The sequence below is a fragment of the Heliangelus exortis genome, chromosome 12, assembly GCF_036169615.1.
Source record: "Heliangelus exortis chromosome 12, bHelExo1.hap1, whole genome shotgun sequence".
NCBI lineage: Eukaryota > Metazoa > Chordata > Aves > Apodiformes > Trochilidae > Heliangelus > Heliangelus exortis.
In genome coordinates this window covers 14,594,648-14,617,952 of record NC_092433.1, presented here as the reverse complement: position 1 = coordinate 14,617,952, position 23,305 = coordinate 14,594,648, and the positions used below count along the sequence as shown (strand labels likewise).

Genomic DNA, 23,305 nt, shown 5'->3' with positions numbered 1-23,305 from the left:
AACTGTAATGTGGCTTTCTGTATGGCTCCATCCATTAAAGACCATTGTATATGCCCTAAGAATGTAATTCTTTTCCTATCAGCACAGTTGCTCTGACTGACTTACTTAAAAAGTTACGAAAACCTCATCTGAGCTAAAATTAGTATCATGAGGGTTCTGGGGACCATTTTCCTCTGAGGTGACAGAGGTAGGACCTCGAGAGCTTTGCAGCTGGTGTGAAACTCGTAGCTGTCACAGGGAATTTACTCACAGGCTAGCATAGGAGTTGACTCCTCTTCTGCATCTTTTGCAAGACCTATAGCAAGGGCTCAAATTACAAAACCTCCAGGCTTCAGCAGTTTCTGCTCAGGTCATGAAAGGAGAGCAGAGATGAACCTTCACTGAACACGCATTTACACCTTACCTAAAGATACCCAGTTTCACCACCTTGGTGTGGAAGAAAGGAGATTATCTGGGCCAGCTGTCTCTGGGGATGTGTGCCTGACTTCTGCCTGTGTGTCATGATTGAGTGCATTTTACCTGCTTGTCCTTTCTCGAGCCCTTGCTCAAGAAAGTTTGCTCAGTTCAGGAAACCGGTTCACTCCTCGGGAGACTGAAGTCTTGCATGCAGCAAGGAAAGAGCAAGAGAGACCAAAGCAAGCCTGCATAGTTGTGGGGAGCAGGTAAGCTAATTTATGGCCAGGTAGAGGAAGAATAAGAACCTCATGAAGATCTCTACCTTCCTTGGGAGGTTCTGGTCCTCATCCTGAGAGCAGAGCCCTCTGAATGGGCAGCCAAGAGGAGCTATAACTCATGTACACAGCGCCAGAAGCTGCAGCCACCTCAAGCTCTACCCCCTTGCACACACGCAGGCTTCAGTATTTTATCCAAAACCTGCGTTTCAGCACATTTTTAAAAGCTCTCCAATTTCACTTTGAGGTAGTGGTAAGTCCATCACCTCCCCAGTGAACTCTTTCAGTATCTAAATAGCCCGGCAGTTAGCGGCTCTTATTTCAAGGCCGGAGCTGTCTAAATCCAGCCTCCAGGCATCAGACCGTGGGGAATGCTTGCCAGTCGGAGGGAGCTGCAATTCCCAAGATAAAATGATTTTTCCCCATGCGATGCTTATGTGCTGTGTGGCTTGGGGGCAGCTGGGGTGGATTTGAGAGGTCCTGGAGCTATTTCTTCTGCCCTGGAGCAGAGAGAATGAAGGAGGTGTGAGTGCATCCTGTGCTGGGGGAAAGGTGGGTGAAAAAAGTGGTAAAACCATGTCTCTGGGTTTTTGCTTTGTGAGCCAGTGGAGATTGTTAAAATTACTTAATCCTTGAACAATCTTGCTATGAGGGAGGGAATCAGATGCTTTTGGTGGGCCACAGAAACAAAACCACCTACCCAGTGGGGGTTGCTTGGTTCTTGAATTAGAAGTAGCCAAGTGGTGGGCAGCATAGGTAAGAGGCAGGGAGTAGAAAACAGAGAAATCCCAGACTGCACAATATAAACTTGTCCTGGAGCTTTATTCCAGTGTACAATTACAGCTTTTCCTTGCTGCAGCATTATTCTACTTTGCTACTGTAGTACATACAGTACAAGAGTGTTTTAAGTGGCAGACCCAGGAGAATTATTATCTATGATCAATGCAGCAGATGATCATTATAATTGCTGGTGCTGCAGCTCTGCTGGTCAGTACCTCGCAGCAGCACAAAGCCTCCTTTCAGATGCTTTTGAAAAAGGGGCCTTTTCTGGTTCCTTTGAGTCCAAATTTGATTTCTGCTTTAAAAAAAGAGAAAAAGAAAAAGCACGGCAGGCACTTTCACAAGTCTTAAGACTTGTGGATGTACAGCCTTCCTTCAAATGAGGCACAGGCTGTGCCAGAACAAATAGCACTTGGGGAAAATGATTTTTCCTTTGTTCCCTGCCTTTGTCCCTGCAACTCAGGAGTGGGTTTCCCAGAGCAAACCCAGCATTGTGGGGTGCCGGGCGGTCCGGCGCCGGGGTTGCATCTGTGTCCTAGGGCCACGTGCCAGGGGTGATAACAAATTTGTCCCTGCCAGAGCTTGGGGGGGTTCCCAGGGGGGACCCCTGCACCCTCCTGGGGTGCGTGCCTGGCTGCATCCCTATGCTCTGCAGACCTGGCCAGCACTTCCCACTCTCTTCTCTGTTTTGGAGCATCTGGCCTTGCTGCAAGGATTGTTTTGCTTCAAGAACTAAATAAGTGCTTTGTATCCAAAAGGACGTGGAAAAGGAGGACGTGCAGACTGGGGCCAAAGCACGTGGAACCCGCTTTCCAGTTTTACACGTGCTGTCATCTGTAGAGCTCATGTGTGAGCCTACGTGTACAAGCACTCGCAACATTTCGCAGACACGTTGAGAGCATTTTTTTGCTTGTGACTTGGTCTTGGTTTCTGGTTTTTTTTTTTCCCTCTTTACTTTTCCAAGGGCAACCAGCAAGAATGAGAAAAGTACTGAAGACACCAGATTCGCTTCTCTGTCTATTTTAAGTGCTCAGTATAAAGGATCATTTACTGCCTGACAAGTGGTTAAAAACCAGTGCTGGGTAGGAGCAGTCCCACTTGCCTGGGCCAGCCCAGGCTTGTTGGAGCTGCTGGCCACTTTCCTCCCACTCCAGCCAAAGCTTGTGGGAGTGCAGCAAGCCAGCAGACAGGACCGTGGATGAGCACACCCAGATGTGCACCAGCAGCCACTGCTCTGCTCATCATTGTGTGGGCAGCTCCCCACGCGGGTGTGTGGTACATCCCTGCGTGGGGTCAGGTGAGCTGTGAAAGGGTCCCAGGGGAATGATGCTCTCCTGGGATGTCAAAGAATGCTGGCATGCCTGGGGTTTGAACAGACTCTGCTGTGTGGTTTACTGCGCTGTGCCTGAGTGGTGCTGACCCCTCCACAGTTCCTTTTTTGGGGAACTTTTTTGGCCTTTTGGCCACAGTGTTGAGTCGCTGTGCTGCACACAGACCAGCACCTACTGCCCTCACAGACCTCTCTGCAAAAGCCTTGCAGTTTGTTTGGTTTTGGGAAAGCCAGGAGGGATTGCCCAGCTGGAGCTGTTACAGCTGAGCAAGTCGACACCCATCAGCTGAGCCACACCAGGACACCTCGTGCTCCTTTGTAGTCCATCCCAGCAGTACAGTCATCCCCAACAGCCCGGTTTGGTGGGTGCTTTCAGTAGGAGTGTTGTACTTGGAGTGAGTACAACCAAACGCTGTTTCCCAACAGCAACTCATGGCATAAGAAACATGATATTTCCCTTCCGCCTCCTTTAATTCATTGATCAAAGAGATCCTTCATCAACTGCTTAGACTCACAGGTCATTTGCAAAATTTTCCATCTAGGAGAAGGTGTAAGGCATTGCCCACAAATGTTCTGGCGTGGATTTTGTCTTTGGTCACCCCTGGGACTACCAGAAGAAGCTGCCAGTCCTGCCTTTATTTAGCAGGGATGGGGTAGGTTTGAAAACTGTCAAAGTTAAACTGGAAACACACCCCAAACCTAGGAAGACTGCAGAACACAAAGGCATTCGTAAACTAATGTAATTACTTTCCTCAGTGCCTTTGAATAAAGTTGGCTCCACTTTAAAGGCTTTTTCCTGCCCTTGTTTTATGTTATGTTCTTTCCTTTCTCCTGTTTTTTCTTTCTTTTTTTCTTTCTTGCTTTCTGTCTGTTTATCTGTCTTTGTCTTTCTGTCTCCCCTTTTTAGCTCCAAGTAGCTGATAATTTCCAAAAGGTGTATGAGTTTTTATTAGCAGGACTTGGTGTTTGAACATTTCTCTTTCGAAGGTGAGATGGAGGGTATCTCCTGTGCTGGGTTTTTGTGACACAGAGCCCATCTGAGCACCTGGGAGACCTCCTTGAAGCAGGACAGGGCTTGCCTGGCTACAGGATCCAGGATTTACAGCCAACCTGGCTTCCAGCATGCTGGCCAGCCCTTCCCCATAGCACTGGAGACCCTGATATTGCCTGAAGCCTTTTTTTTTAACTCAGCTTGATGTTTTCTACTTTCCTCCGGGACTTCTCCTATCCAAATGTGAGCAGAGGTCAGAGTAAAGATGGGCAGGTGAGGAAACTGAGGCCAAGACCTAGCCCAGCCCCACTGGTGTGTGCTAATGATGCTTGTTAGGATAATCATGGGCTGAGCAGATCTGTTGCTAGGGAAAGGACCAGGATGTGGAGCTGCTGTGTTGTACAGCCAGAAGTATTTAATAATAAAACAGTTAAAGGTAGCACATGATTTAAAAGGGATATGTTAGCTGTCTTGGGTCACTGCCCCACACTGTTTTCCTTATCTGGATGCAGCTTGTGTTGCAGAGCCTGTAAGGTCATTGAGAAGCTGTCTGCTGGTACTTAGGGGATGGGGGGTGTCTGTATCAGGCCCTTTGGCCACGGTGGCCCTGCAAGGCTCATTAGCTATGGGAGGCTTATGTGTGCTCCCAGCCAGAGCTGGGCAGAGGAGGAGTTATTTTCACGGAAAACAGTGACCTTTTGTACAAAAGCAAAGTGCAGACTGAGCAGTTTTAGTTTTCCAGTGAGTTAACGTTTTCTGTAGGCCTTTCCCCTGAAAAGCTGAATTTATCTGAAAATCCCCCTTGCCATCTTTATTTTTCCTTACTGAACCCAACCACTGTCTGCTGACTCCCGAGGTGGGAATTGCTGCTGGCAGACAGCTGAGTGCAGTCAGGGGATGCTGGCAGCCTGTCTGGGAAGCTGGATGTATCCCACAGGGAATCAGTGATGGATGAGACAGTATATTTGCACAAGCCTGGATTAACATCAGCCCAGGCAAGGGACATCCTGCTCTTCACCTGCACTCTGGCTGGACCTCCTGGGTTTGGAGCAATGTCCCATGTGAAAGGATCTGTGTGTACCCCTGGTTCAGGGGTGTCCCCAGGCGGGATGCTGGCTGTGAAGGCAACAGCAGAGGAAGCCATCAAGAGACATGAGGAAAGGGCTTTATTCCCATGAGATGTGCTGCAGGCATTGGGCAAGGACTGACAGCTGCTTCCATTCATCCCCTCCTTAAAGGGGACCTCCTTAAAGGTCTCCTTTGCTGATATGGATCCAAAGCAAACCCTTTCAGGTTATTTCAGGCAACAGAACACAAGTTGGAGCCTGTTATATTTATTTTGTTTTGCTTTTCAAACCAAATTGCCCATCCCTGCTGAGCTATGTTGCTGGTGCAATGGGAGCCAGTTCTTGCGGACCTGCTGAGGCTAAATGGAAAACTTCCCAGTGGAAGCAGGAGTGGAAGCATGTATATCCCACCACATCAGGCTCCAGGAAGACAGTGCCCAAGCTGCCAAAGGGATAAACTCATATCCCTGCTTTCCACCCAGGGTGAGCGTCTTACAGCTCATTGCTTTAGGGACTGGATGGAATTTGGCGAATCTTCAAAAAGAAAAAAAAAAAAAATTCTGGTCTCTGCCAACTTTAGGAACTGAGTGGGCAAAAAAATTTCATTGCAAGAAATAAAACCACAAACTAACCAACCTGAGAAAAAGGAAAAACAAGAAGCCTTGTCTGCATGTGAGAGCAGTCAGCAGGAGGCTGTGCTGGCTGGGAAGGTGCAGCGGGGTAGCCTGGTAGCCCAGGACAAGCTGCATGGCAGCTGGGGCATTGCCGAGATTTTCAGCTGCAAGTTCTGCTATGAGCTAAGTGCATTAGCTCAGGGAGCTCATTTAACACCTTTATGCTTCAGAAAGTTCTTTCCAGTGCGTGTATTTGCTACCTCATGTGGCATGTTGTAAGAGTTTAAGTGTTTTTAATGTGCTTTGATGTCCCTGGATGAAGGATGCTTTATAAATGCAAAGTAAGTATTCTAATGTACATAGTTTGTTTTCTTTTTAACAGAACAAAATGCTTAGCAGCCTTTCTTAATGTGACAGTTTTTGTAGCTGGTGGGTCTGTTTCTGCTGTGCCTTTCTGAAACAGATTTAGGGTTTTGCTGTAGCATATGCTCAGCGTGTTCCTCAGCTTCACGACCTTCAGTTCCCTTGTCATCAGCACTGCTGAGCTATGGGTGGATATTTGCTAAAAATCTCCCTTTCCACAAAACCTGATAATGGTGGATGTTTGGGTCTATTTGGGGGGGAACCATAAAATGAGAGGAAACGCGATTGCAAGCACTGAGCAGCTCTCGTGGCTCTGAGTGAGACCAGGGAGCCAGCTGAAATGCAGAGTAATTCTTCCTAAATAAGGCTTTGGATATTTAGTCTGGAATTAAAAGTGATTTCTTCCTGTTGAAGGTAACCCCTTATAGAAGCCTCCCGAGCAGCCTGTTAGCAGCTCCCCCGCCAGCCAGCCAGCCCTTTGTGATCTGCCTCTGTGTCCCTGTCCCTCCCCATGACCCACCATAGCTTGTGCCATGGGATTGCTCTGGCAGAGAGAGCTTCTCTAGGGAAAGCCAGTTGAGGTTGAGGTTTCTAGGCCAAAGCCCAGAATGTGCAGTGGGGGGAAAAAGGTGATCAGAAGCCACTGCAAAGCAAATGTTGCTGGGGAAAAGCCCTGCAGCTGCTCTGAAAGGAATCGCTGCAGTGTCTGGGAGCATCTCAAGGGGTTAGCCCCACCACAGCAAAGGCACAAGGCTGTATGCACCAGGAAAACAAATTGCCTCTCACTAGCCAAGAGCAGATTTAGGGAAGTCATTCAGCCCTCTGCTCCTGCCCAAGCACCTGGACCCATCCAGAGCTTGCAGAGGCTCCCGATCCCAGCCGAGCTTCCCCCCTACCTTAACCTTTTCTCCTGGTTCTTCACAAGACTTTCAGCATCACCGTGGCTGTTTTGGAGCTGATTCTCAGGCAGCGAGTCCCATCCTGGTGTGTGGCCCGGCCCTTGACTGCACATCCCAGGTGTGGCAGTCAGAGGAGAGACGCTGGGATTCAGGGTGTGCTTCCTCCCTCCCCAAGCTACCACCGGGCTCCTCCAGCGCCAGGGCACACCGTGCCCCACCACGCCGCCTCCTCTTTAATGGCTGATTTTAATTACACGCTCTGAGACGAAAGGGAAAAGCCAAGCCTTCCAAAAGATTTTTATCTGCTGTTTATTTCTACAAATTGCTGCAGGAAAAAAAAAAAAAAAAAAAAAAAAAAAAGAGCCTGGAGGGTTTTGATGGAGGTGGGGGGGGACTGAGATAGCCGGGAACACAGAGGCTGCCGGGGCACAGCCTCTTTAACCTCCCCTGCTGAGGCAGGTGCCGACACATCCCCGCAGCCGGTGGAAAATGCTAACGCTATGGAGCCTGACCCAGCAAACGGTAATGAGCTCCAGCACCTCCACCCCTCTTCCTTGGAGGAGAAAAGGAAAGTTGAAGCAGCACCCGGCTGCGTTTCCATGCTCAGAATCATCGGGAAGACCCCAGTGCCTGATGGCTCAGGGGGTGGCTGCTGGCTGGGCATGGGGAGGTGGGCTCAGCCAGGAAGCCCCACTGCAGTCCCCTCTCTTGCTCCATAGGTGCATCAGTACTACAGCTGCCTGCCCGAGGACAAGGTCCCCTACGTCAACAGCCCAGGAGAAAAATCTCGCATAAAGCAGCTTTTGCACCAGCTGCCACCGCATGACAATGAGGTCAGTATCCAAAATGTGTCCTTGGACAGGTATCAGAGCTGTGGGTGGGGAGGGGGATGCAGATCCTGAATTTGTTCTTGTTGGAAGTGTGGCTGGTCCTTCCTTTCTGCTTTTGTGGGGTGATTTACTTAGACTTTAGTCATGTTGTTATTTAAGTGCCATCTTTACTACCCACTTGGATTGTGCTGGAGGTCCGGACAGTTGTTTGTTTCTCTAAAGTTAATTTTTTGAAAATCATCCTTCTTCACTTCTTTGAACTACAAGCACTTTCATAGCCCTTGGAGGCTAAAATGGCTTGAAATGGTGTTGAGATCAGCTAGAGACAGATCCAGAGTTGCAAAAGCCTTTTCCCAGGTGCTGCATCCAGCTCACCTTGGGAATGGGAGTGCATGTGCTGAGGAGGGGTTTCATTTGGGCTGAGCCTCATGAGCTGGGAGAGCCCAGCAAGCCAGAGGTTGAGTCAAGAGCAGTCAGAGTAAATAAACCTCCTTACACCTTGGAAGAAAGATGTGAGGCAGCAAAAAGGGTCTGGTCTTTGACATCCTGTTCTCACCAGTGAGAACGTTGCCTTCTGGTAGCCCACAACATTTCCCTGTGTAAACAAAGAAAACCATTTTCATGCTGCTTTCAGAAGAAACCGCTTTGGAAAATACATGCAGGTAACTTGTTTGATCTAGGTTGGATTTTAACGAGTTTGCCTGTCCGTGGCTGGGTGCCACAGGCACAGCACAGCTCTGCCAGTGCCTCAGGAGCTCCAGGCGCCAGGCAGGGGCTTCTTCTCAGCACCCTCGGGCCCCAACCTGCCCGCCTGCCTTCCCTGGCAGCCAGGGAAAACCCACTGCTGAAAAGCATAAGAATAAATGCACATGAATGCTCCTGCAAGCTGGAGGCACGACCCTGCATGTATTTTCTGCAGGTTGGCAGATTTTTGCATCCGGTTCCCCCTTATGATCAGTTTTGCTCCTTAAGGTATGTTGGTTGCTCACGTGTATAATCCTGCTCAGGTCCTTGAGCCTGCTCTCCAAAGTAATGGGGGGTGGACTGGGCACTGGTGCTACACGTGGCCACCTGGGCTCTTCAGTTCTATTCTCTGTTGAGATGCAATTTTTAGCCAAAAGCTAAGCCTGCAGGATGAAAATAGCCAGGAAAACCTCAAATTGTTTCATAAGCCTTGGGGAAATTGCATCACTCCTTGTTTATATACTTTTATTTTACTTATTTCCATATTACCTTCCAATGCAGAGATTTTGCAAATATGAAAACTTGACCCCATGCTGGATGAATATTTGCAGTTCCCAAAGAGCTGGAACTCTATAATTTACACAGGGAAAATGTGCTATGCTTTAGAAATACAAGTAAAATATTTTGAAGCTGCTGTAAGACCTCTGCCATAAGGAGAAAGCAGGAAAACCATAAGTCTGAGTGCTGGGGGGGACCCAGAAAACCCAACTTCTAAGACTTTCCTGGAAACCTAGCACCTTCCTAGAAGACTTTCCTAGACACCTAGAGCAACCTTCCTCTTGCCCTTTCTTCTCATCTCTACCTCTTGAAATTTTGGCTGAACTCTGATCTGACTGAAGCCCAGACAGCTGCATTTCTCCAGCCTTCCCCAAGCCAAGGCAGTTTCTTTGTGTAACCTGCAATGCAGAGGTTTGCAGAGCATGCAATTCACTGGCCAGGAACACCCCTAACTTGGAACACTGCTCCTGTTTTTCAGGTCCGCTATTGCAATTCATTGGATGAGGAGGAGAAGAGGGAGCTCAAACTCTTCAGCAACCAAAGGAAGAGGGAAAACTTAGGGAGAGGCAATGTCCGGCCTTTCCCAGTAACCATGACGGGGGCCATCTGTGAGCAGGTGGGTAGCAACTGATGAACTTTTAAATCACCAAATTTAAGCAAAGCTCACAGGATCAGCTCCCACCCTGTGGTTCTGGCCAGCTACAAGTGCTGGAATCTGTCGGGGTACCTGCCAGGAGCACCCCATGATATTGTATGTGGAGCAGTCACTCCAGCTCCTGGCCTTCATGCAGGGGGGGATGTTCTTGACATCCTAACCATAAAATAGAGATGAAGAGACAGTAGAAAGGGGCTGTGGATTAGCACCTTCTTCTGGCACAGCTGTGAGAGCAGCAACAGGCTCGCCCAACCACGTTGAACACCTCCTTAGAGGTATTTAAAAGTTATTTGAACCTGGTCCTTAAGGACATGATTTAGTAGTTAGCTTATGGTGTTGGTCAAGGGTTGGACTTTATGATCTTTGAGGTCTCTTCCAACCTAAAACATTCTGTGATTCAGTAACACTGGCTTCTCCAACAGTGCGGCGGGCAGATCAACGGCGGGGACATGGCCGTCTTTGCCTCACGAGCAGGGCACGGTGTTTGCTGGCACCCTCCCTGCTTCATCTGCAGTGTCTGCAATGAGCTGCTGGTCGACCTGATCTACTTCTACCAAGATGGGAAGATCTACTGTGGCAGGCACCACGCCGAGTGCCTCAAGCCCCGCTGCGCAGCCTGTGATGAGGTAAGAGCCAGCTTGGCCCGGCTTCTGCCAGGGATGCTGCTCATTGGGATGGCACAAGTGGGATCTTCTTGTGAAATGGATGGTATTCCTCCTCCATCTGCCCTGGCCTCTGCGTAGAGATGTGTATGCAAAATATCGTGGTTTGGTTTTGCCAAGGGTTCGTGCAAGTTCTGCTGGGGTTTCATTTTTGGGCACCTCAATACAAGAGGGACATGGAGGTGCTGGAGAAGGGCAGGTGAAGGGTCTGGTGCACAGGTCTTACGAGGAGCTACTGAGGCTGAGGGGAGACCTGATTACTCTTCACAACTACCTGAAAGGAGGCTGTAGCAAAGTGGGGGTTGGTCTCTTCTCCAGAGTAACAAGCGATAAAACAAGAGGAAATGGCCTCAAGTTGCACCAGAGGAGGTTTAAATTGGATTATAGGAAAAATTTCTTCACCAAAAAGGGTTGTCAGGCACTGAATGAGGCTGCTGAGGGAAGTGGTGGAGTCAGCATACCTGGAGACATTTAGAAGACATGGAGATGTAGTGCTGAGACACATGGTTTAGTGGTGGCTTTGTCAGTTCTGAGTTAACGGCTGGACTTGATGCTCTTAAAGGTCTTCTCCAACCAAAACAATTCTGTGATTCTATGTTCTCAGGGATTTTCAGTTGCAGTCTACTTAGGTGTGTTCTGAGAGGGTTCCTCATCTCCATGCAGTGAACTAGGGGGGACTTAGGGTTCCACTGAGGGGTTCCACAGTACCCCCCGTGCAGTGTGATGTTAGTCCAGCTGTGTGTGGTGGTCCTCGGTGCTCTGTTTTCCCAGAAGAAGCCTGTGGTGGGATGAGTGCTGAGTTTCCTGTAAGATGGTAGTGTTTGAGTACATGGCAAGCTGAAATAAGCTTTAAGAGAGGAGATTAACAGGCTATAGGAAGCTGAACAAATGGAGCACAAAACGAATATAGAATGCCGAAGAGAGTCACCTCTGAGCATTTCTCAAGTGTCAATCTCTGTTTAAAAGACTGGTGAAGGAAATTGTTCTGGCTTTTAAAGTTATGGAAACCTTACTGTGGATAACCATGTGTACCATAAAATACCACATGCCATCTATGCAAGCATGTAATAGTAAAAATCCAAGACTATATGCACTTCAAATATAAAGAACATTGACGTATGTATCCAATTAAATTTGTAATATTACCAGTAAAAAAAACAACTCCTAACCATTTGACTGGCCCTATTTCCTTGTGGCTTAGGCTGGGTAATTTTTTTTCATGTACATTTTATCCTTGCAAATTCTCATACAAGACTTTTATTCAGGCTCCTTCTTTAGCATACACTTCTTCCCCTGAAACATCCGGCACTAATTGCAAGAACAAGGAACTCGGGGGTAAGAGGAACTGCAGGGAAAACGCTTTTGCTACGACCTGAGCTGGGGCAGAGAGCCAGGGAGCAGAGCTGGGCTACTTCTTCCTCTCCTGGCTTGGCTTTGGGAGTGGAATTGGAGTGGGACTGGGAAGTACAGATAGCAAGAAAGCATCTGCTGGAACCATTTCAGATGACTGTTTTAGCAAACCACTCTTAACAGTGCTCTGTGCCTCAGTTTCCCCACCAGTGTAATGACTGTGATCATCTTTATAAGCACATGGGCTGGGGTAGGGGCAGTGGTATGGAGCCAGGTAGCTCCATCTTCTCTCCCTTTCAGAGAGCTGCTACTTCTTATGTCCTCAGTCATCCTTTGTACTCGGGTCCCTGTTTCAGAGACGGGTAAATGTGTTTTAGTAAGTGGCTGCTCTATTCTTCACAAGTCCACCAGATCGATAGGTTGTATATAAGCATGTTTATTACCCCCATCGACCCCTCCTGCTGATGGATGGGCTTACAAACACCTTCCTACAAGCTCTGCCTTAACACTTTGTAGCCCGTGCACAAATGCGGTCCTGAGGTAGCTGCGTTTTTGTGGATTTCCTTAAAAAGTGATGGGTGCCCAAACCACCCAAAGGAGGGGCAGCCATAGAACTTGGAGGCTGTGTGAGCAAAGGAGCACAGAGAGGAGACACAAAGGTGGGTGTCACCCTCCAGGGTCCCCACTCTGACTGACTCTGCTCCACCTTTGTGTTACCCTCCCCAGATCATTTTTGCTGACGAATGCACCGAGGCCGAAGGGAGGCACTGGCACATGAAGCACTTCTGCTGTTTTGAGTGTGAGACAGTGCTGGGGGGGCAGAGGTACATCATGAAGGATGGGAGGCCCTACTGCTGCAGCTGCTTCGAGTCCCTCTACGCTGAGTACTGCGACACCTGCGCCCAGCACATCGGTACGTGCCCTGACCCTCTTCTCCTCTAAACAGCCTGGCTCTTCAGCTCTCAGATTTTTCCCAGCCAGGCTTGCCAAGGGATCACATGAGTTAATGAGGAAAGATGCTTGCTTGTTAGGCGTCATTATTGTTTGTGTTTCCCTTTTTTAATCAACCTGCAGATAGTTGTTCTCAGACAGAAAGGAATAATGCATCAGAGTCTTTCTGCGTTTCTAGAACAATGATTTAAAACGTGTTTCATTCTGGGGGACAGCTGTCCTCCCAGCACTCGGGGAGTGGGAAGCCATCTCACTGCTCTCCTCAGTCCCGTTTGCCACTTGGCTGAGCATTTGCAAGTGCTTGCAGGCAGGCAGGCAGCCCTTTCTTTGTCCATGGAGGTGAGCTCACGTGTTCAAATATTTCATAGGCTGCAGGGAAAGAAAAAAACAAAACAAAACAGTCATTTTGCTCTTGTGTATCAGCCAGATGGCAAGGGAGGGGTGGAAACTCTGGGCTCCAGTGAAGCACTTGGAGGACGTGTTTGCTGTGACCTGCAGCACATCCTTCCCAAAAGCTCAGCTGCAGAGTAGTGAAGAAGCAGCTGTTAATGCTTCTTGCATTCTGCCTTCTCTCCTGCATCCCCCATCTGCTGTCCTTCCCTTTGTCCATCCGCCCAGAGCCTGCTGACTGTCAGGTTTGGGGGGAAAAAATGCTTATTTTGGTGCGTGTCTGCACATTTCTAACAAAGGAGAGGCTGCAGCCATTTTAATGCAAGTTGCTCATAGTTGTCACTGAGCTTTGTGCCTAACAGTCACATAAATCAGAGGTGTGTGCTTAAGGCTTGCAATGTTTGAGTTGGGTAGCTGAGGCTCAGAGTAAGGAGGCTGTGCTCCTCTACTGCAAGATGGCTTCAGGGCACCAGAAAAGCAGCTTATAAAATCCCACCCACCACCCTGTCCACAAGCACAGTACTCCAGCCTATGTAAAAGCATTTTGCTCATTATAAGGGGAGAAAAAAAACCCAACAATTATGCTGAAGCAAATTTAGCTTGGAATAAAATGGACTGTTAACATCCTGTTCATCTGTAAATTAACCAGCTGCAGTCAGCCCTCCCAGCAGCACGGCTGCGGTGGGTGTGCAAGCCCATGGGGTGCACATGTGTAGTGCAGCCCCCACTGTGCTGGCCAGCCTGCCCCTTGGCACAGTTTCTCAGGTAACAGGGATTTTTTCCATGAACAGCAGCTTAAACAAGTGAATAAATGTTATAATTAAAACCTCAGGAGCTTTGCTCACAGGTCTGACCACGAGCACTTTGTGTGCAGCAGGCATGTGCTCCTCAGGGTTTTGCTGGCAGGGGACAGACCCTCTGTATCAATTCTTAACCCAGGGGGGGCCAGTGGAAGCAGCCCAGGATATTTGGCTGGATGCAGGGCAAAGGTGTGTGCTCAGATCCCTAGGGCTGTCTCTTTCTGCTTCCATTTGGAGAATGGGCCCCAATAGCCAAAATAAAGTTCAGATGGAACTATGGTAGCAGCAGAGGACTGGGATGTCATCTGCTCTGGCACATTCATAACCAAGGCAGCACAAATTCCTCATTTTGGTTCAGCTGGTGGCTTTTTGTTATTTCAACAAGCATCATACCTTTTCTTTGACTGCAAGGACTTTATGGAGAACTTCTTGCATTCCTTTGCTTTATGACCAGAAATATCCCCATTTAATACGAAATAGCTCGAGGCTCCGTTCTGCTGCCTTTTCCAAGCAACTCCCAAGTAAAGGCCTTCAGCCTGCAAGGAGCTAGAAACAGGCTTAACTTCACAGGCTGGAGAAACCCTGCTAAAGGGCTTTTGAGAGTGAGCCTGGGTGCACGTCAGCACAAAGTGATGCACGTGGGCTACCTCTGACGCTGTGTGCCTTCCCCCTCCAGGTATCGACCAGGGCCAGATGACATACGATGGCCAGCACTGGCACGCCACCGAGACCTGCTTCTGCTGTGCCCAGTGCAAGAAGTCCCTGCTGGGACGTCCCTTCCTCCCCAAGCAGGGTCAGATCTTCTGCTCCAGGGCCTGCAGCGTGGGCGATGACCCCAACGGCTCCGACTCCTCCGACTCGGCGTTCCAGAGCGCGCGAGCCAAGGAGTCCCGACGCAGCGCCAAGATCGGGAAGAACAAGGGAAAAGGTGAGGAGGGGGCACGCAGCCCCTGCAACCAGCTGCAGGTCACCTCCAATCGCCTCTCCACCGAGGTGGACCCCCTGTCCCTGCAGATGGATTTGCTGAGCCTGGCCAGCCAGACGCCAAGCCTGAACAGGGAGCACTTGTGGAGGAGCCGGGATGAGCTCTATCACTACGGGAGCAAAATGGAGCAAAGTCAGTCCCAAAGCCCTTTGCAGCTTCTCAGCCAGTGCAACATAAGGACCTCCTACAGCCCCAGCCAGGTGCCGGGCTCGCAGCCGGATTTATGGGCAAAACATTTTAGCAACCCAAAGAGGAGCTCCTCGCTGGCCATGAAGAGCCACAGCGGCAGCTTCATCCAGGACTGCAGGGAGGACTTCTACTCGGGGAGGCTTCGCTCACAGGAGAGCTACAGCGACATGTCCAACCAGAGCTTCCCTGAGACCAGAGGGAGTCTCAAAGTCCCCAAGTATGAAGAGGAAGAGGAAGGTGGGATATCAACACCCCAGTGCCGCACCCGCCACCCCATCAATGCCCTCAAGTTCACCGAGGATCTGACGCCCACAGAGCAGACTCCCCGTGGCTCCATGGAGTCCCTCGCGCTCTCCAATGCAACAGGTATGTCACTTCCTCTCCTGTCACCCTCTGGCCATGTGATGGAGTCCCTTGTGCCCCAGGTCAGTGCCATGGGCTTCCCTGCCTGGCCCTGGTGTTCCTGGCAGCCCCTCTCACTTCACTCGCTTTGTTTACCAAATGCAGGGCTTCAGAGATGCCTGACTTTTCCATATAGCTCAAAACAAATGTTTTCCAGCTCTCTAATGCTCTCTTCTGTGAAGAAGAGGGGGAAATCAAGGCCAGCTGCTAACACAGAGGCAGATTCCAGCCTTCAGCACTTGAAGGACTGCTGTCAGTTGCCCCTGGGGGCTCGGAATATTTTTCAGTGCTTTGAAAAAGGCACAGCCCCTCTCGCATCTTACGCAGTCCTCGAACACATGACTAGTTGAAAGAAATTCCTCTGCTTCTATGCACGACTCTCTTTCTCATCTTCCTTAGTCCTTTGGTAGACACTGCAGTGAAAAGCCAGGCAAGATGTTTGTCCTGTCAGGCTGAGCCCATTTCCCATGAGCCCATCCCAGGGTAATATTTCTCATTCCTCTCCACCAAAACGTGTTTGGGTTTCATTCTGTGGCCACGGTGATGAAAGTGCGTGCAGGAACGTGTCTGCAGCAGGGCTCTGGTCTGCAGCTTGGTGCTGGGGAGGCTCAGCCCCTGCAGCCTGCTGTAGTTTGTAGTACTGGATGGCTGTGTTCCTCTGGCACAGCTACTGCTTGCTTCCGAGTCCTTCAACAGAAAACTTCTCAAGAAAGAAAACACTGAGCCTGGTTTGCTCACCAGAGATCCTGCCTTGCTGCTTCTTTGCCACTCCCCCAACATTTCTCTGTTCCAGCCAAGAGTTGCTTGGATTCAGGCAGGTCCTCCACCTCCACCCTGCTAGATGGAGTCCATCTGTCTTGCTGACCCTGGCAGGGAGTAGCCCGCAGGGTGTTTGATACCCAGTCCTGAGATCCCTCCCCACCATAGGATCACAGAATCACATAGAATGGTTTGAGTTGGAAGAGGCCTTTAAAGATAATCCAGTTCCAACCTCCCTTGGCATGGGCAGTGACACCTTCCACTAGACCAGGTTGCTCAGAGCCCCATCTAACCTGATCTTGAATGTTTCCAGTCATGGGACATTAACCCACCTCTCTGGAAAATCTATGCCAGCATCCCACCACCCTCACAGTAAAAAATTTCTTCCTTATACCTAGAGTATATCTACCCTCTTTCAATTTAAAACCATTACCCCTTGTCCTACCACTACAGGCCCTGCCAAAAAGTTTGTCCTGGCACCAGGGGTTGGGGATGCTCTGGTGAGAATTGCTGGTGCCCTGAGAGCTGAGCATGGCTGCACCCCAGCTCTCTGCTCTGGATGGACAGGTTTGCTCTGCTATGCCCATGCCTCCTCACCCCACTCCTGGGTTTTGGTGTGTTTGTTTGGGGAAGTTGCCAGCCCTGTGCTAAGATGTGAAATAATTTCTGTGTTCAGCCGGGATCTCCCTAACTGGCAAGTGGTAAAGGAGAGGGGGAGAGGAGAAGCTAATGAGCTGGAGAGGATTTTTCTCAAACAGCCTTAGATATACACAGAGGGAAAATAGATGTGAAATGTTGAGGGAGCTGGGATTTGCTCTTGGAAACAAGGCTTTCTTAAGCAAAGCTCCACGTTTCCAAAGCTGCTCGCGTTCCTGAAAACTTGGGTTGTGTAAACCTCATCAGTGCAAAGCCTTGAGCAATACAGAGTTCAGATGAGCGATGTCTGAGTATTGGAGGGTTTGTTGCATGCTTTGGAGCTGAAGTGTAACAAGTTATCAGGGGTACAGGTCAAAAGACAGGAAATGTGGCAATGCCTTCCTATTAGAGTGAAAATCAATCTGTCTTGTTTTAGAAACCACTTTTTAAAATGCTGGGATGGAGACCTTCCAAAGGCACCCATCATCCATACCCAAAGTATGAGTTCCCTTGCAGGCAGTGCCTGCCTTAACGACTCCCTTCTTTCCTGCTTTCTGCAGCAGATGCTTAGCGTGATGGGGCTTGCAGTGAATATAAGCATTTCCTCTGCAGTGAGGTGATAACACTTTTATTAATGTGTAAGATTTTAATAATTTTACTTGCTCTGGGACCTGGCTCAGCTCGATCTGGGGGGCACTGCGGCAGTAGCAGGCAGATCCCCCAGGGCCATGTGTGCAGTCATGGAAGACACAATTACCATCCCATTTAAACAGCAGCATTTTGAGATTCAGTGACCTGGCTGAGGTCTGCAGAAGAGCAGGTTTTTGGGTGGAGGGTGTCAGGGCGTAGTGCCCTGCTGCCCAGCTTTCCTCATCCCCATGCTCCTTGCCCTGCAAACACCCCTCATGCCCCACCTTGGCTTTGAAGAAACTCCTGAGCATCCAGGTACAAGGTCCCTTTGAGCTACTGATGCTGCACAGTTGCTCCACCTTATAAAGCGAAATAATTGATGCCTGCATCCATCTCACAGTTTATGGCTTCATTGAAACATTCTTTGTTTTTTTTTTTTATAGGGAGCTGAAGGGCAAACAGTCCCTGACCTGCAGAGCACATGTTAAAAGCTGGCCCCTCCCTGGCAGCAGGTTTTGCTGTGATGTTTCTATTATGACTTAGCTACTAATTACCCAGAGACAGCAGTAAAAACAGACACCACTGTGTGTGCCACAGTACTCCCTGTCCTCTGGCCAGAAGGGACAGATGTTGTCCTTAATTTGTAATGCATTCAGTGCTTTACCAGGGGGCACCAAGCCTCCTGTAGGACCCCAGGATTTCACCTTACCAACCATGCTCTATTTAGTCACTTTAAAGCCAGCTCCTCACGGGTTAGTAAAGAGGTGTGACACTGTAATCCTGGGCACTTGCCCTTGAAGTGCTTGGCTTTGTTCTGCTGGTCTCCCCATGGGTAGTCATGCACCAGCAGACACCTGAGTTACAGAGGCAGCCAAGACCCTCCTTGTGCTCCTGTTCAGGGTTTGAATTAGATGGGAGTGTCTGTGCTGCCTCTGGTTCTGCTACACGTGCTGATGGGGTTTAACCATGTTCACTGGCAAAGGGCAGAGTTTCCTGCTGATGGGAGGGCACCTCTCCTTTCCTCCCATGTTTCTGTTTTAATATCCCTTAGCTTCTTCCTGGACACTGAGTCCTCCTCCTGCCCCACATAGCAATTAGATGGAGAGGCAAAGAGCAAACAATATTTCTCAGCACATTTTCTATTATATTTCTTCTGGCTGCTTTTTTTTTTTTTTTTTTTTTTTTTTTTTTTTTTTGCTTTTTTGTTTTTATTTTGACATTAGAAACAATACAGAACATTGGATGCTGGAGCAATGTTTACCCTGTAGCTCCCTTCATTAAGCAGTCAGGAAGATGCTATGATGGAGTTTGTCCAGAAAGCTTTTCACATGAGGAGGAGCCTGATCCCTCCTGATCCTGATCCAGCCAGGGGTTAATCACTTCCCAGAAGATATGCAGCCCACCACAACCCTGCTCCCAGGGCTTGTGCTCTGCCTTGCTCTGCTCCTGCTTGCATTGCCCTCTAAAAAGCTTTTGCAGGCACTGTGTGTGCCTCGCAGCTGAATTAGAAATCAAGACCTGATCTCTGCCGATTCTAAGCAGTCATTTCCACAAAATGCCAGCTGGTCAAATAGCCCACTTAGCAAAGTACCTGTGGGCTAAATGTTATTCTCCTGGAACAGCCTCTGTGTGCAGCTTGCAGGGAGCAGAGTGATTTGGAGGTGGAACTCTTATTGAATGGTCACACTGTTGTATGCAAAAGGAGTAGATTTGAAGTATTTCTTAGAAAAATGAGTGTGGGTGAGGATAAGAGCCTTTCACAGGCATAAATCCAGGGGAAAAAAAACCATGTTAAACCAGTGCTTTTGTAGGGTAGGATGTGATTACACATGTATGGCACACATTTCTCCTGTCATTTGTGTTGTGATATGCCCAAAGGCATCAAGTAGCTTGTTTTTCCAGGAATAGACAACAAGTGTGATATATCTGGAAACCAGAAATTTAAAAAAAAAAAAAAAAAAAGAACATGCACATGGGTCAGTGCCTGATCCTTGTCCCTCTGAGCTTCAGAGTCATCTGTTATCTGTCCTCTCCTCTTCCTCTTCATGAGGAGGGGCTGAAAGCTGTTGGGGGGCGGAAGGAAAAATGCTGTTTCTTAGGGCCAGGGTATATTTTCCAACAAATGTTCAGTGGCCCAACCTCTTCTGCACTGAGGGCTTGGGAGCAGCTGCTGAACATCCTCAGGAACAGCAGGAAGGGGCAGAGGATGAGCAGGGGGATGGGGACTGGTCCCGATCCCTATGTCTTCATTGGCACTGCATCCCCTGGGTGCTCCTCTCCCTGGAGCTGGTCTGGAGCCACTGTCTGCCCCGAGGTGCTTCAGCCAAGTTACACAAGGCAGAAAATGACATATTGGCTGTTCTTGAGTTTTTCTAAGAAAAGGGAGGCTCCCAATCTCCAGCACACTCCTCTTTGTGCTAGACATGGGGTAGCAACCAAACCAGAGGAAGCACAGAAATGGACTTCTGGGAGGAGGTGTCAGGGCAATAAATAGCACATCATCTCTGAGCCAGCATCTTGGCCATCCTGCCTTGTCTGGGAAGGGCCCATGAGCAGGATTGTGGGAACGTTTCCAGGTTAAAATCCAGCTCCTTACACAGGCAGCACCATGTGGGGACTTCTTTCATCGAGCCAGAGGAATAAATCAGGTAGGAAACACATGCTGACACCTTGGGGTAGCAAGCAGGGGCACACCGTGGGAGGCCGATGGCACCAGCACCTGCTTGGCAAGCTCTCTGCTTTCCCAAAATTGTTTACTTTCCATGATTTCCAGTTACATAAGGGTTCTGCTTTATTTCTGCACACCCCAAGGTGTCGCTCCAAAGTGCGATGGGGCTGAGCTATAAACAAAGCCCTGGTCAAGCTGTTTCTCCTTAAGTTGTTTTTTTTTTTTACATCTTGGGGCTGGATTTAAAGTAAACCCTGTTTCAGGGGTGGTGAGGATGAGCTTGCCTAGTGCTAGGAGAGAGGGAAGGCTGTGACACGGGGAGCTGGACACAAGTGATGCTGCACCATCCCCACCTGTGCCTCTGTAGCTGCACTTAGACACCATCTGGCTGGGCTGGGTGCAGGTTTTGGTGCAGGCAGGCACCCATTTGGGTGTCAGGTGGTGAGGGCTGCCATGCAGAGGTGAACATGTACACTGTGAGGGATGTAAAAGCCAGAAGCAAGCATCAGCATCACCCCATGTGTGTGTGCAATATCCTAAATCAGGGTGTTTTGCATTCCCCTGCTGGGGGTGAAGCCAACGATGCTCCTTGCAGTGGGATGCTGGCTGTGTTGGGCCCTCAACCCATGTCTGCCCAGCTTCATGGGGAGTTTATTGTAATGGGGGCTGGGAGCTGCATCCCCTCACGGGGGGCTTCATTCCAGCCTCACACCCATGCTCCCTGCAGCCTCTCTGCTGTCATTTGCTGAGTGGTTTAATAATTCATAATTAATGCAACTTGTGGCCCTGGTTGAGCAGAGCACTGGGTGAGATTTAAGCACCTCCAAGTGCTTTGTTGTGGCAAGGCTGTAGAGGTGATGCTCATGAGGAATATCTTGGTGCTGTTGCTTTGCTTAGCCAATTGTTATTTCCTTTGGCAGTGTTTTATGGGATGAAAACTGTGGTGCTTAATAGGGGTGGGGAAGGACTTCAGAGGGGATTGTACAGCATGTTTTCAGCTGACCTTAATGTTGACCAGAAACCTGCTTTATGTTCCCAGCACTGTAACTACCTCGAGTTTTATATTGAATGCCTGCAGGCGAGCTGCAGCTTTCACTTGTGCTCATCCAAAAGGTGTTTCCATGGCTCCGGGGTGAAATATTGAGCCTGGCAGCCCCACGCAGTGGAGAACGGCAGGAAAATAACCTGCTGTGTCCACGTGTGCTGTGCTGCTGGCTCCAATCTGTCCACGGGAAGGACACAGCACACTGGTGGCAGCAGCTGCCATTGCTTCTCTCCCAGTGCAAGAGCCTCTGGGGTGCCGGGTGTCTCAGAGCATCATTTTGCAGAAGGAAGGTCTGGTGGGGTCAGGTCACCACCCCCCCTGGATTTGCAGCCTTGGAAAGGGCTCAGGGATGTGGTGACAACCATCCCGTGCCGTGGGCCAGAGCAGGGCTCCTGCTCCCCTGGATGGCCTCGTGAAACAGGTTCTCAGGTTTCCTTGTTGGATTAAAAAAAAAAAAAACAAACCAGTGCTGCATTCTGGGGTCTCCTCCCATGTGCACTTTCTTCCAGGTTAGGGCTCGCTCGGGTTATTAGCTGTGTTGCCAGATGAAACACTTCATTAAGAGGGAAGTGCAGCAGCTGTAAATAAATACTGGTAATTCAAGAGGATCAGGCCTGGGTGCACTGGTGGAGCTCCAAAATGGCAAATGAGTGCAGGAGGGGAGGGTCAGTGACACCTTCTCCTCATCCAGAGAAGTGCAGTACTGGAGCTGCAGAGCTGTTCTGCCTGTGCCCAGCCATCCACTGCCTTCAGATGTCTAGGAAAACCTTCTTTGCCCAGCTGCCTTCTGTTGTAATTGCACAGGAAGTGTTTTCCTCTTCTCAAAGCTGAAATTTTCCTTGCAGGAGTTCAGCAGACCCAGTGAATAATGTATTCCCCTCCTCTTTGCAGGCATTTTTTTCCATATTTGAAGGCTGTTGTTATATCCCCTTCAACCTTCTCTCCTCTAGACTAAACAACCCTTGCTTTTTCAAACTTTATTCCTAGGTTATATTTTCTGGATTAAATTTTTTTAGACAGATGGTTATTGCTGTCCTCTGAACTCAGTGTGGTCAGACTGGAGCACTCCGGGCTTGCTCCCAATGTGCCTTGCTCAGGCTTTGCAGCTCAGTGGGGAAGGGCAAAATCATGTAAGTAGCTTTGAAAGCCTAATCTTGCCTAACTCCTCTCACAATGCTTTACACCTTGCATTGGTTTAAATGTAAAGTTAAGCCTGGAGGCACTTACTTGTTTCATGTGAGTTAGAAGTTGCATCCTTGACCTGGCACCTGCTCTGGGCACTGTAAGAACCATGTGGAGCTCTCGGTGCCTTCAGTGATGCTGTAAAAGCACAGCTTTGCACCTGACTGAGCAGAAGAAATCTTTTGCTGCCACTGTGAGCAGATAAAGCAAAGTTTCCCTAACCCCAGCCACGCTGCTTGCTTTGGTGTCAGCTATTGCCTGACAGTTCTGATTAAGGCCACATTTGGCTGTCAGCAGCTGTGATTCATGTTCAGCTCAGCTCCACTGACAATCCCACTCTTTATTCCTGCCTTTCAGGAGGTCCTTGTGCATGCTTCCAAGGTGCTTTTCCCTCCCGGGGGGCTACTGGGCTTCTCTACCAGAAGGGATAGCAGGGATGTGGGGTGCAGTGCCTGATGTGACACAGAGCATCACTGGAGATTATGGCTCCAGCAGGGAGATGGTGTGTGCCAGAATTGCTCACACCAGTAACAGGAGCAGGGACCCTTGGTGGGCAGGTCCTTGGAGGGGACATGGGGGATGTTTCCAAAGGGTGGTCAGCAGGGTTGTGTTAGCTCGCTGGAGATCAGCGTGGCTTAGGAACAAAAAGGCACGAAGCTGGCTTGAAAAGCGTGTTGTTGTTAAGACAAAACATGGCTTTGACTTTTTTTATTACTCCAGCCTCTCCCATTTCCTGCGGCATTCAGCGATCGCCTCCACTTTACCTTCCTCTGTAATCATGAACTCCAGAAATGTCCTCATTAGCAGCAGAAAAGCAAACGAGGAGAGAGAAATGGCTGCAGCAGCTGGGACTCAGGGAGCAAAGCCAGATCATGCGAGACCCAGCAGCAGCTTGTGCTCAGGGACACCCTAAAGCTCTCCCTCGTGCCACCAAGGGGAGGATTTTGAACCCCCTGCCCATCTTTGCAGGATCTGTTGATCTTTTTAAGGCTGAGTCCAAAGAAACTGCTCATGACTGAGGTTAGCAAGAGCAGCCCTTGTTCAGGTTTGGCAAAGAGCAGCTGCTCTCGATGAGATGTAAGCAGCTTTTTGTTAAGGGGAAAAGAAGTTCATTCTTGAATTGTGGGCTGGGTTGTTGGGTGGTTTGTTTTGTTTTTTTTAATTAATTTACAAAGTCATAAATTCTCAGAGATTGCATAAGGGCTGTGCGTCAC

General features: G+C 49.3%; 1 protein-coding gene across 3 annotated transcripts in view; it reads left to right on the top strand.

Annotated features, from left to right (window-relative positions):
* The window catches only part of PRICKLE2 (prickle planar cell polarity protein 2), a 100,055-nt gene that overhangs the window by 72,798 nt on the left and 3,952 nt on the right, over window positions 1-23,305 (top strand). For all 3 annotated transcript variants that reach the window (XM_071756209.1, XM_071756211.1, XM_071756210.1), the window contains 5 exons: window positions 7,435-7,548; window positions 9,266-9,403; window positions 9,865-10,068; window positions 12,181-12,367; window positions 14,272-15,135. In XM_071756209.1, the coding sequence (XP_071612310.1) occupies window positions 7,435-7,548; window positions 9,266-9,403; window positions 9,865-10,068; window positions 12,181-12,367; window positions 14,272-15,135 (1,507 nt within the window). The remainder of the gene's footprint in view (window positions 1-7,434; window positions 7,549-9,265; window positions 9,404-9,864; window positions 10,069-12,180; window positions 12,368-14,271; window positions 15,136-23,305) is intronic.